The 13,333-nt window shown below is 39.1% G+C and overlaps 1 protein-coding gene across 1 annotated transcript in view; it reads left to right on the top strand.

Annotated features, from left to right (window-relative positions):
* LOC110175098 (rho guanine nucleotide exchange factor TIAM1-like) overlaps positions 1-13,333 on the top strand; it is a 136,342-nt gene that overhangs the window by 68,084 nt on the left and 54,925 nt on the right. The window contains 7 exon segments of the mRNA XM_020941213.2: positions 418-877; positions 2,117-2,289; positions 3,110-3,334; positions 5,182-5,367; positions 10,685-10,831; positions 12,404-12,478; positions 12,545-12,715. Of these exon segments, the coding sequence (XP_020796872.2) occupies positions 418-877; positions 2,117-2,289; positions 3,110-3,334; positions 5,182-5,367; positions 10,685-10,831; positions 12,404-12,478; positions 12,545-12,715 (1,437 nt within the window).

The raw sequence follows: 13,333 nt of genomic DNA, 5'->3' as shown, positions 1-13,333 counted from the left end.
ACCCATCTAAATCACTAGTTCCTGCTCAGACTGGGGTTTTGTCTGTTGCCCAAGGACACAACAACAGCACCTTGAATAAGGGTAGTGTCTGAATGAGATATTGGTGGTATTCTGAGATATCTCGGCCATTGCCACAGACGCATATCAGTCAGTCAGTGTGAGGGCAGCTGTGGTCACAATAATTTATCAACACAGGCAGCTGAATAAACGAATAAGTGAAGGACTTTAATTAGGGCCATCTGTCAGTGTGTTTTTGTCTCACCCGGTCTTCACCTGTGTTTTGGGTTTTGGTTTTGTGCAGTAATTATGCCATGTTGATAACTTATGCATAGCTGTAAGTGATTTTAAAAGACTCAAAAGAAAAAGTACATAGTTTTAAGTTCCATTATTATTCATCATTAATTGTCTTTGTTTCAGGACGTCACAGCTGGCGAGGGCAGCGAGTACGACGACAGCGGTGTGGATGGACTCACGCCGGACTCGGAGCACCAACCGCGGCGCTACAAGACCATGTCCGCCTCCTTCTCCACGGGTTCGGGCGGGGGGCGGGGCCTGTTCGCCGGCAGCGACAGCGGCAGCAGCAGCGGAGGTGGCGGTCCAGCAGGGGGCGACTGCGTTCAGGGCGTTTATGAGAACTTCAGACAGGAGCTGCAGATGAGCTCGTGTCAGACGGAGAGCCCAGAGGAGGGGGCCCTGAGCGACGAGCAGAGCACCCTGAGCTCCGCCTACCAGTCCGACCCGCTGCTCTCCACCGCACAGGGCATGGTGCGCAAGGCCGGGAGGTTGGCCGTCAAGAACTTCCTGGTGCATAAGAAGAACAAGAAAGTGGAGTCGGCCACCAGGCGCAAGTGGAAGAGCTACTGGGTTTCGCTCAAAGGTTTGTTTCCTGTAGATCTGCAGTCGTTTAGTCGATTGATCAGTCGATGTGCAGTCCCGTGCAGGTTGAATATAGTTTGGGTCAGATATATGGTCAGGTCGTAGTAGTTTATTTTTGTTTGTTTGTTTATACTTTTTGCCACACCCCCTTTTAGTTGGCTAATTTGTCTATAGTGCATCTCTTTTCTAGACCAAGAATTTTAGGTAATACAGTCTTTCTATTTTATGCTAAACTGACAATTTTGAGCTTTTAACATGATCTGGCCTTTACATCTTGGTTACTAGTTGTTACTCAAGCAAGTATTCTGCCGTGCTTTTTAGGTTCATACTCCTTTACCAGAAACTAACCAATTTACAGCTTAGTTTACTGCTTTTATTGTGACGTGACCTCATTAAAGCATCACTAGTATGTACTAAAGCTGTGTAAGTGCTCTTGGATTTCAGGCATTTCACCCAACATCCTAGCAACTATTGTGAAACTAACCAGTTCCAGAAAGTCCAAAAAAGTGTTGAACAAAGAGTGTTTCCAGTTAACCTTGAATAGAAAATGCTTTTAATCACAATAATGTATTAGATCCCCTAGATTAATTAATAGGAGTGTAACGATATTAAAGTTTCACGATACGATATCGTCATGGTATGAACCTCACGGTACGATATTTATTGCGAGATCGTGGGAAAGCTCACGATATGGTAACAATATCCAAATCTCTGTGTACAATGTTTTCCTGATACACATCTCACGTACGATATTTATTGTGATATTTTGTCGGGGATAAAACACTACAACTGTTAATATGCTACTTTTTCCTCTTAAAATGCCTTGACAAGACTTCAAGAATCCAAAGAACTAAGACTTAAAATTGCTTTAGAACTGTTATTTCTTCATGTAGTCTGCACTGAAATGGAGCAAAGGATCATGGTCTATGTAGTTCCCTCTGTCTTTTTTTTAGCTATTGCTGCACCGTAACTCTTAATTTAAGCAAATAAACTTGTAATTTGATATATTGTGTTGGTCCACGATATTATTGTGAGAACTTTGACAATACGATTTTACAATATTTGGGCTATCGTTACATCCGTATTAATTAAACCTTCATCAATTAGTGGACTTAAATTAATTAAATCAATGCTCTTTTTGATCCTGCACTTCTCCTCTTGGCCACAGGAGAGCAGAATTCCCTTGAGATACTTATGATGACATTGTTTTAAAATGTGTGTTCCTATTTTTATTCCTCAGGCTGCACACTGTTCTTCTATGAGACCGATGACCGCTCCGGCATTGACCACACCAGTGTCCCCAAGCACGCCGTGTGGGCAGAGAACAGCATCGTCCAGGCCGTCCCCGAGCACCCCAAGAAGGACTTTGTCTTCTGCCTCAGTAACTCTCTGGGAGACGCCTTCCTCTTCCAGGTACAGACCCATATTTACAGCCACGGTCAAAGTTTTCCTTATGACCTCTTGTATATAGCTGAGATACATTTTTATTACTTATTTTCTATTTTATTTTGACTTGTACATATACATTTATATAATTATGCCTTATTTGACCCCAGTCTCTTGCAATTTTTATTGCTACTTATTTAGAATTTAGTATTACCATTTATATTTTTTAGTCTTTGTTATTCCAAGTAATTAATTTCCCTTGTGGATCAATAAGTTTGTCCAAGCTGAGTCATACAGCTTTTAGTCACATTGCCTATATGCCATTATTATAATATGTGACCAGATTTTTATGATTCTATATTTTAGTTATTAAAAAAAAAGTCTTGTTTTTATATACTGCTTCAAAAAGTTCTTGTACCATAATTTGAACTTCATGGGGCTCACACAATATACTATACCACTTTCTGACCAATCTGGTTTAAAAAAAATAATAAAAACTTTCTTAAACATTAAGTCATTTACAGTTTTGAGAAATTGAGTACTGGAATTTCAGACTAAAGATTTAAAAAATGCTATGGATTTAAAAAAAAAAATTGTGTGATTTCGTATTCAAGCAAGGCATTTATTTATTTTGGTATGGAAAATATGGACAGATTTTGTAATTTTTTGATGAAATATGAAATATAAGTGTTGTATATTAACTTAATAATATTTCTAAAAATGGTTTATGGCACTGCAACTCTTTAAAATGTAGACTAAAATGTCAATAATGGTCTATAACAAGTCAAATGTATAAATTAATTCTCTATATATAAAACAAATGAATCCCTGTCCTGTGCCTCCTCAGACGTGCAGTCAGACAGAGCTGGAGAACTGGATCACTGCCATCCACTCGGCCTGTGCCACGGCGGTCGCTCGGCAGCACCACAGAGAGGACACGGTCAGACTGCTCCGCACGGAGATCAAACGCCTCGAACAGAAGATCGACATGGACGAGAAGATGAAGAAGATGGGAGACATGCAGCTGTCTGCGGTCACGGACACCAAGAAGAGGAAGACCATTCTGGACCAGGTACTCTACTGGAGAGCCGGTCTGACACTGTGATAGACTGTTTGTTTCATTAGTGTTAGACCATGATGAACCAAATCACTTTGAAAGAAATCTTCCAGATGTAATTTGGAATAAGTGATTGTTCACAAACTCCCTCATTAGGTAAAAAAAAAATAATAATCGTAATAGGTTGACAGAGCTCATTTGTGCTGATGGCAAATACACAGAACCTTTTTCATTTTTTTGTTTTTTCCAAAAATACCTAAATACCCAAAAATACCTACCTGCAGGCAGATGACGCATACAAGTTTGTCTCATTCTCAGGCCGACCATGCTTCCTGTGAAAGCTCAGAACCTCCAGAATTGCCTCACTAAGCTGCAGAGGCTGCACTAGCACTGATTTATGTTTGGCTAGATGCTGGGGTTTAGGTTGTGACCAGACAGATCAGAGAGAGGCATTTTAGGTTGAAATTAACTGGAACCCACTCATGTGAGGCTCATTCTGCTTTCTGATTGGATGATCATCCTAAAAAACAAATTACCAAATGAAAACAACAACTTGGCCATCATATCCAGTGTTTGTCTAATTAAGAATAATGTTAACAACAGTTAAATCAACAACTTTTGTATCTGGAGACAGATTCAATAAATTTGAAATCCAAATTCTACATATGCTACCTTTTTTTTTTAAAGACAGATTCTACAAAGTTTTTTTTTTTTTTGGAAAAGGTTAGGGCTGGGTATCATTAAGAAGTTGCTGTTACAATACATACCTCAATATATTGGCCACGATGTGATATGATACATTTCTCGATACAGTGCAGTTTTGATTCGATACGATATGTTTGAAAATTGATTTGCTACGGTTCAATAAAAAATAACGGCTAAATCATGGCTGTGATACTAAAAGTCTTTCTTAAACCACTTCTTGTGCAAAGTTCATATGAAACACACACACATTTTAATCATCAGAACAGTGAAAATCTCAAATTTGTCGCATAAACGAGTTTCCTTCCTCTTAACAAACAACAAAACTCTAGCACTGCAATAAATTGATTAGTAAAATATACAAAAAATACTCTTGGTGATATATCGATACAGCAGCCCATGATATCGATACTGTATCATCACATTAAATCACACAAAATATCGATATTTCAATTTTTTTCCGCACCCCTAGTAAAGGTACTATTTTTTTTCTTTCCCTCTGTTGTTCCTGTTTATAGTGGCAAATTCCTTCCAATGAAATCTATGCACTCACTTCGTCTCTCAGAACACTGTCAGGATTTACATTTTCATATCCAGTTCCCTCATATCTTCACGTTTTGAACACTACCTACAGTATGTATCCATTTCATTGATCGCTGCAGTAGCTTGCATGTAACAAGCCTTTACTAATTACTCCGCTTTCTCCTTTAACCCGAGCGTCCAGGAGCCCCAGATCAGCCTCTTTTGTGAGCGCACATTTAGACGGACCCCTTTGGCGCTGCTCCGTTTGGCAGCGTCAGGTTTCACATTGTGCCTGGTTGAATGCTCTTGGTCCCGGGTTCCTTGGACGGGCTCTGAGCTCCCCGTGGCCGCTCGTATTGGCCAGCGGAATTCACACCATTGTTCGCCCTCTCATCTCCCTGCAACTTGGCACAGCTACAGACCCCCTTCTACCGCAGTTCCCCGCTCTCTCTACCCCCTGAGTACCAGCGAGGAGATGGCCCACTGACTAACCACAATGCACTGCTCCACTGGCCTAGTAAACAGCTCAGCCACTCAGCCAAAAGAGGACTTCAAACTGGCAACACTTTGGTAATAGGGGGGAAAAAAAAAATGAAGATGTAAAATTTTAATGTTGTGATTTTTGTTTTTTGTTTCAGATTTTCTTGTGGGAGCAGAATCTGGAGCAGTTTCACATGGACTTGTTCAGGTTTCGCTGCTACCTCTCCAGTCTGCAGGGAGGGGAGCTGCCCAACCCAAAGCGTCTCCTGGCATTCGCTTCACGCCCGACCAAGCTGGCAATGGGACGCTTGGGGATCTTCTCAGTATCTTCCTTCCATGCACTGGTAAGTACGATAACACCTGTAGCTAAGGACTGTAATATATATGTAGAGAGTGATTCCTGTTTACAGTATTTTTCGGACTATAAGACAGTCCGGAGTAGAAGTCGCACCAGCCAACAAAAAATGTGTAATGAAGAAGAGAAAAACATAAAGAAGTTAGAACTTTTTGGGGGAAATTTATTTTATAAAATCAGAGACCAGGAACTGACATTTCATCTTGAAAGGCAAGTCACAGTAAAAACAATAGAACAGAGAACAACAGGCTGTTAACGTCACATATGAACAGTTCTTCTAATATAGCATAAACAACAGAACAAGTTTACCAAACTCTCCATCTCGCTCCAAATCACTAAATCCATTGAATTCTTCATCCTCGGTGTCACTTCTGAGCAACTCTGTGACCTCTGGAGGTAAACAGAGCGCCGCTTCCTCTTCTGTGTAGCTGTCGTCAGACTCAGCATCAGTTCCACTTAGAATTATTCCGGCCTTTCTGAATCCTGACAGGATGGTTTCAGTTGTCCAGGCTTTGTCGATCCAGCCAACTTCCAGGAAAGCTGCACTGTGCACCCTCCTGGTTGCCGTGAAGCTGTTTTCTCTATGTCTGCTCTCTGCCAGTCCCTCGCAAGTTTCTCACTCACTCCAGACTTTTTTTCTGCTGCTCGATTACCTTTTTTCGGCTGCTTGCAGCAGGACAGGACTTTCTGTAGGAGACATGCTCAGTAGAGCGAAGTGAGAGTGGTACAGGAGTAATAGGAGCAGCAGATGCTGGCACACAGGCTGGGGTATAAGTCGCAGGACCACCCAAACCAGGAAAAAAACTGCAACTTATAGTCCAAAAAATACAGTACTTACAAAGTGACTACTAAAGGTGCATTGTGTAACTTTTCTCATGATTCCTTTGTCTGGAATGTTTCTCAGTATGGTATTAAAACTTTCTATCTTTATGGAGACCAAACCAAACCAACTTACAGGTCAGATCTGTGGAGAGGTAACCCAGGTCACAGTCAAAATGCCTGTTTTTAAAGTATTTTTTAGCTATAAAACCACCTGCTATTGAATAAAAGTAAGGTAGAGCTGTTTAATGCCATAGTGTGGAACTTTCCAGGCAGAGCAGTGACAGACCCCGAAACAAAAAATTACACAGTGCACCTTAAATGTTTGGAAATGAGCTAGTATTATCCCAAGTTACATTAATTTATGGCTGTTTATTGACCGGTCGTTAAATACAGAGTGGTGGCTGTGGTGTAGTTGCCTGAGCAATGGTCTGTGAACTAGAAGATCTCCGGTTTAGTTCTTGCTTGACCACATATTATAGGTGTACCTGAAGCTAAAGGCTGTAATATACAAGGTGACTATTAAGTCTATTGCTTTACACCTGCACAACACTGTGTTACAGGTTATGGAAGATACAGAAGAATTTAATGCCTGTAAAAAAAATTACAAAGAAAATGTATCTCAATAGTTGTTTTTTCTTTAGCAAGTTATTCTGCAGAAGTGGTTTTGTGTAAAATATATATTAGTTTTTTTATTTTATGTAAAGAGGGCGTAGTCAAATGAGGTTCATTTGGTCAGCTTTCTGCCTTATAACGTTTTCCCTGGTTTTGAACGTCATCCATGGATGTTTGAGCGATTTGGCGATCTCTCACAGACACTATTCAAACCATCCTTACCGTTAGTTGTACAAGCAGATGTCACTTGTACAAGGCTCCGCCCTCAAGCCAACGCCATACTTACATTAAATATGTTATATGTTCACAATTAATTCCCCCTGGAAGTGTAAATTACAGTAAATTACAATTAATTTACTGCAATTGTAAGTGGCTTACACTTACGCTTACTTAGTGTTTATTTACCAAACATTAACAGGGTAGCTGCGGGGTCGCAAGTCTTCAAAAGATCTTAAATTTCATGTTCATAAATTAAGGCCTTAAAAAGTCTTAAATTCTGTTGACCAAGTCTTATTTATTTTCACAAAGGTCTTAAATTTCATTAGCCTATTTTTTTTGTATACTCAGTTGGACTGCAATGTTAAATGGAGGGAGGAAAAAAACAACACGAAATGACGTAACATGAATGAACGTTTAATTTGAAGTATGCACAAACAATACTTAATCTTGTTAGAATGTTATAAATGATTTTTTTGGCCATTTACAAGCAATGCATACGACTATAAATTAGTTCTGAATGAGATTTTATAGTAAAAGTACTTTTTGTTATGTAAAGCAGTGAGCAATGGTCATTATTTGAATTGGATTTGGTGTTTTTCGCCCCAAATAATGGGTGCAATGTTTGTCTTAATTTTCATTTTTTAAGTGTTTGTAAAAAGCTCTTAAAGTCTTATTTGGGGTAGTCAAAACCGGGGATACCCTGATTAAGTGCAGATCAGTTTAGAATCCAGCACAGTACTTTGTCTATCAATGGATTTCTAGTTGAAAAATTGGCCTGGCAAGTAACTAAAAACTAATAAAAAAAAAAACAGTTTCACTTACATTTGTTATATTCATATAAACCAAATGGATATATTAAATTTACTACATATAAAAATGTAATATCAGCTTTTTAACAAGCTCTAAAAATGTCTAGGTTTAAGACTTTAACTCTGGTCACAATAAAAAGGATGTGAATCTTTAAAATATTCTCAGATTCGGCAATAAAGCATGATAATTTTCCTCTCATGCCACTAGGTGTCCCTCTACCACTGATTTATGAACTCTTTCACACTTTAATCATCAAACAATCACGTACGATATTACCTAGCAAATCTTTAAGACTCTTTTCATCGTTTCCCATGGCAACCAGGCTGACATGACCCCTCCGTGACCTCCGCAGCTCACATGACCCCGAGCACAGCTGTGTGTATTTGCGACGGGAAGAACAATTGATTTTCTAAAATGAAGGCGTGCGGTGTCAGGGCAGGTTTTCCGAGATGTCTGTTGTTCCGGACCTGAGGCGAGCTTTGTCCCTGGACTCCCACAGCTTCCATTGAGCTGGGTCTAAAAGTACTGGAAGAACAGGAGCCATTTGATATTCAGCTGCTCTATTGATGTCCAGTATGCTCGCTTTCTCTCTCTATCTCTCTATCTATCTCTCTATCCATCTCTCCCTCTTTGCCGACACACAGGCAGCGAGTGGGCGTTTGAGCGGCTGCAGGAGAGAGGGGGAGAGAGGTAGAGAGATTTTTATTTTTGAATCGGTCAGATAAGAGTTATGAGAGAAACTGGAAAGAAAATATTGCTTGTAGTTATGTAATTTTTCGTGCTTTTTTTAAATTAAAAGGTGCACTACGTAACTTTTCTGGTAGTGCGTGTGCTGCATTCTTGACTCCGTGGAGATGTTTGCCTAAAATGTTCCACGATGCGGCATTTTATCCAGCTATTACTATTAAATGTGTTGTTTTTGCTAAAAATACGATGGAAGAACATTCTTACAGTGAGTGGAGTCCCCTCGCCACAGATCTGACCTGTAACTTGTTCCCACGGTCATGGAAATCCTGGAAAAGTCATGGAATTTTAGTACCTCTTTCACGCAACTGAACTTATTAGGCGATTATAATTATTTCTGAATGTACATGCTTTTGGTTTAAAAAAAAGACGACAATAAATGCACTGACACTATTTTGAATGTTAAACTATAATCCCAAAACATAAGGTGAGTGGAATGGGTTAACATTTCATATTTAGCCCTAAAAGTCTGATCAATTCTACACATGTAGGTGCTGTAAAGTCATGGAAAATTCACTTTAGGTCATGAAAAAGTCTTGGAAAAGTTTAAAAATTTTGTCAGTGAAAAAGAGTGGGAACCCTGCCTTGAAGATGAGTTGGTTTAATGCCGTATTGTGGAACGTTCTATGTAAAGCTTTAATATAACTCTATGGAGAGAAATATGTGGTGGGTTCTCTACCAGAAAAGCTACATAGTGAACTTTTAAAGGTCCTATGTTTCACTGTTTCCCAAACTTTTTTTCTGGGGACCCATATTTTAAAAGTCACAAACCTTTGCGACCCAAGTCAATAGACATTATTCATAAATCACAAAATAAAGGTGGATTTGACCATTATAGGACATTAATGAGGATATTTTATTGTTGACTGAGTGATCGTGTTTATTACTCAAGTTTTAAACAATAAAAAACAGTGATTGAAGAAGAAATAAAAGGAATCCATAAGTCGCCTATTTAAGTCTTTATTTATATAGGGCTTTTCACAGACATTTGTCACAAAGACGCTTTGTTACCTCATTAGAAACATACCTGGACTTGTTTTGTTTTCACACGTGTTTGAGTAATCTTAATTTATTAGTGTGTCTAAATCTCTAGAGCTCAAAATGCTCCGTTCCACCTTGTGATGTCATGAAACGATTAAGTTAAATACCTTTTAGCTTTTGATCAGTACAGATTGCCACTTCCAGGGCTGAAATTATCCAAATGATTCTGGTGAAGGTGTATGGAGGTTAAAAACACAGTGGAGCACCTCCTGTATTACCACATGACATAAGGTGGAACAAATATGCAGGATTTGTGTGTTAAACTTGTGTGAATGAAACAAAGCACAACTTCAGGTAGGTTTTTGATGAAGTAACAACATTATAACATATCAGAAAATTGTGTAATATGGGCTATTTAATGTTTGAAAATGAACTAATATCCTAATTTTCGATCACTGATCATTCGATCATTTATGAATATTTACTGATTGGAGATTAAATACAGAAGGTTGGCTGTGGTGTTTTTGCCTCAGCATTAGTCTATAAACTGGAAGATCACTCGTTTAAGTCTTGCTTGAGCACATATAGGTGCTGTATGTCCTTGTATGTCCACACTTCACCCACTCAATAATGTGACACGTTAGAGAAGAACATACAGTTCTGTTTTCATCTGTTTTGCTGCTAAACCATAAAATGAGTGGCTTTACTTGCTTTCTATCCCTATCTTATCAACCATATTAACGTATTTTCTGCATAGATTTGAAGACTTGAATTTTGAATCTATAGCTTTAACTAACTCATGTAAATAGTGCAAGCCTGAGTGCTCCACAGCCTGTTTGAAAATAACAATGTCTGTGAGGGGGAGGCATTAGAGACACATTTGTGTACTGTCCGTTTGGTGTTCAGTTTGGCACATTGGAGCCAAGCAAAGTCTATTCACAAATTGCAATACTAAAATCAATGTATTATTTATGTAACATACATATACATTTACATACATACATGTGTTTTTCCCTTCTGCTTTCTGTGATTTAAATTCCCATAGAAATCATGTTGTGACACTATTTACTGGCTTGTGTTAACGTGTAAAGTGATGTAATTCCACTCTTGTCCTCCAGGTGGCGGCTCGCACAGAAAGCGGAGTGCGGCGTCGGACCCAGGCCATGTCGCGTTCATGTAGCAAACGTAAAAGCCGGTTCTCCTCCCTGTGGGGGCTGGACACTACCTCAAAGAAGAAAACTAAAGCTCATCCCACTATTAACCAGGTAGACACACTCTGCAGATACTGTCTGTTTATATGAGATGCTAGATACTGTAGGTCACATTACCCAGTGGCACAGCGGTCAGCAATCTAAATATGGTTCCATGTTCAATTCCAATGCTCTTTCTTTTGTTTTGTTTTGTTTTTTTGACAATATTTTGACCAGAAAGTTTAACTTGATCACACAAGGCAGTAGACGGGGGGACAAAGAGCTCTGTTGTCCCGGGCTCCAGGGTATTAAAGGCCCAGAATTGGACCCTCTTCCTATTTATATTATATTGGGCGACAGTAGCTCAGTGCAGAGGTCATTATAGAGCCACTGTCCACTGATCTGAAGGTTGGTGGTTTGAATCCCACTCTTGACATAAACATCATTGGTTGAGCGGTCAGATCCACTGACCCACACGCAGATGGCAGTGTGATTTTTAGCTCCCACAGATGACTTAAGTCACCTCGCCCCCAGTGTCTGTGTACACTAGTGTATGAATGTGTGTGTGAATGGGTGAGTGGTTCCTTGTTGTAAAGCGCTTTGAGTGTCCTGAAGGTAAAATCATGACCATTTACCATTTAGAAGGGGACTCATGTCAGACTTCTTGCCCTGGGCCCCCAAATTTTTGTTGACGGATCTGTTTAGACACCTAGATCTTATTTATTTTAGTCTAGTTTAAGAAGAAATGTCATGCTAATGAAGTCATCATAGTTTTAGTGAACCAGAAAATAACTTAAATATGGCATTGCTTCATGGGACACAGTACAGCTCCTCTACAGATGTGTTTTTGGATGTTTTATTTTGTTTGTATATGGTCTGGTTTGGGGCTTGGCTGACTTGGGGTTGAAAAATTAAACTTGGAGCTACTTTTCACTCGTTCCTTTCATTAAATTGTGTATTTTTTAATAACTTGACAACAATACCAATACTTTTAGTCAAGAAAACTGTGTACTTTTAGTTGCAGCTTTAGATGTTATAATTATGCTTTTTATTTCAGTTCAATTCAATCTTTATTAAGAACACGTAATATCTGGTTCATAATATAAAAAAAATAATTAATTAATTAATTAAAAATAATACAAAAAAATAGTAATAATAATATTTATTTTTATTTATTTTTTCAATCAGCAAAAATTACATCAAAGGCCCTGTTAGATCTTTTTCCCCCCATGTATTTGAGTAAAATGTGCCTTTTCCCAGTACATATCTATTGTATAAGCAGCTCTTGGGGTCAAAATGTCCTCTGCTTGCTGTCTGCATCTAATTTATGAAACGTTTTATTATCCAGTAATAAGGAGATGCACATTTGCTTGCTAGCTGTGCAATATGTCATCTATAAACCTATGAATTATTATCAAATTGTTGGTCTGAAAGTATGCAAAATTTGAGATTTATTAGAGATTTATGTCATCTGTCTAGAAGGGCATAAGGAGCTACTTAGTGTCTTCATTTTTTACATTCCATTCACTTTTTTTTTAGATATTTAAACCTCAACCAGGACATGTTTGGAAGATTTATGGATTTGGTGAGACTGAAAATAGAATACACCTCACCTCACCTTACCCTATCTTCTGTCTCCCCCTGCAGGTCTTTGCTGATGGCGACGAAACTGCAAAACCAACTGCAGAAGGTGTTTATATGGACCATACCAAGGAACATTCGGTAAGAAAAAAACAAATATAACTTGCATTCAAACAACAATCTGATTTCATATGTATTTATTTTCAGAAAAGTGAGGATGGCACATTGACAAGTCTTCCACGCCCCAGCACAGAGAGTGACCTGTGGGTGCCCGATCACCTCACTCCGTCCTGGGTGTGTCTGCCCAGCGACCAGCCCGTGCTGACCATCATCCAGCCCGGCGATTCTGCACTGTGCGTCCTGGAGAATATATGCAAGGTAACGCCGCATTACCTCTATAAAGATGCTTCCAATTTATTATGTAACGTATAGAAGCTTAATCTCAGACAATTTACGAGCAGTTTTATGCGGCAGGAGATGACAGTTTTATAAATATGGGTGATCATTTCCATACACTCCACTTAATTGATACTGTAATCTTTGAAAATTAAATCTTACAAGGTTGGTCACGCTTTAATTTAGTTTTGATCTCACCCATAAGTGTCGTAGAGTGCTGTCATTCAAGGACTAAACCAGGACTAAACCAGGACTAAACCAGGACTAAACCAGGACTGAACCAGGACTGAACCAGGACTGAACCAGGACTGAACCAGGACTGAACCAGGACTGAACCAGGACTGAACCAGGACTGAACCAGGATTGAACCAGTCTGTACTTCTTGGAGATTTGGAGGGACGTTTCAAATCTATGAGAAGATGTTTTTTTTTCTTCAAGTTGACAAGTTCATAATCAGTCTCTTAGTACAGTTAAAATAGCAGTAGTTCTTGTGAGGGATGCGCCAGTCCACTTTTTTCAGTTCCGATACAATTCTAAAACTATAGCCGATAATTGATATTAACCAATACCAGAGGTGGGACCAAGTCGTCATTTTGCAAG

The sequence above is a fragment of the Boleophthalmus pectinirostris genome, unplaced genomic scaffold (genome assembly GCF_026225935.1).
Source record: "Boleophthalmus pectinirostris isolate CB_2022bp ecotype Guang Dong unplaced genomic scaffold, ASM2622593v1 HiC_scaffold_9, whole genome shotgun sequence".
In the NCBI taxonomy this organism is placed as follows: domain Eukaryota; kingdom Metazoa; phylum Chordata; class Actinopteri; order Gobiiformes; family Gobiidae; genus Boleophthalmus; species Boleophthalmus pectinirostris.
The sequence above is the reverse complement of the archived record's forward strand: the minus strand, read 5'-3'. Positions and strand labels throughout refer to the sequence as shown.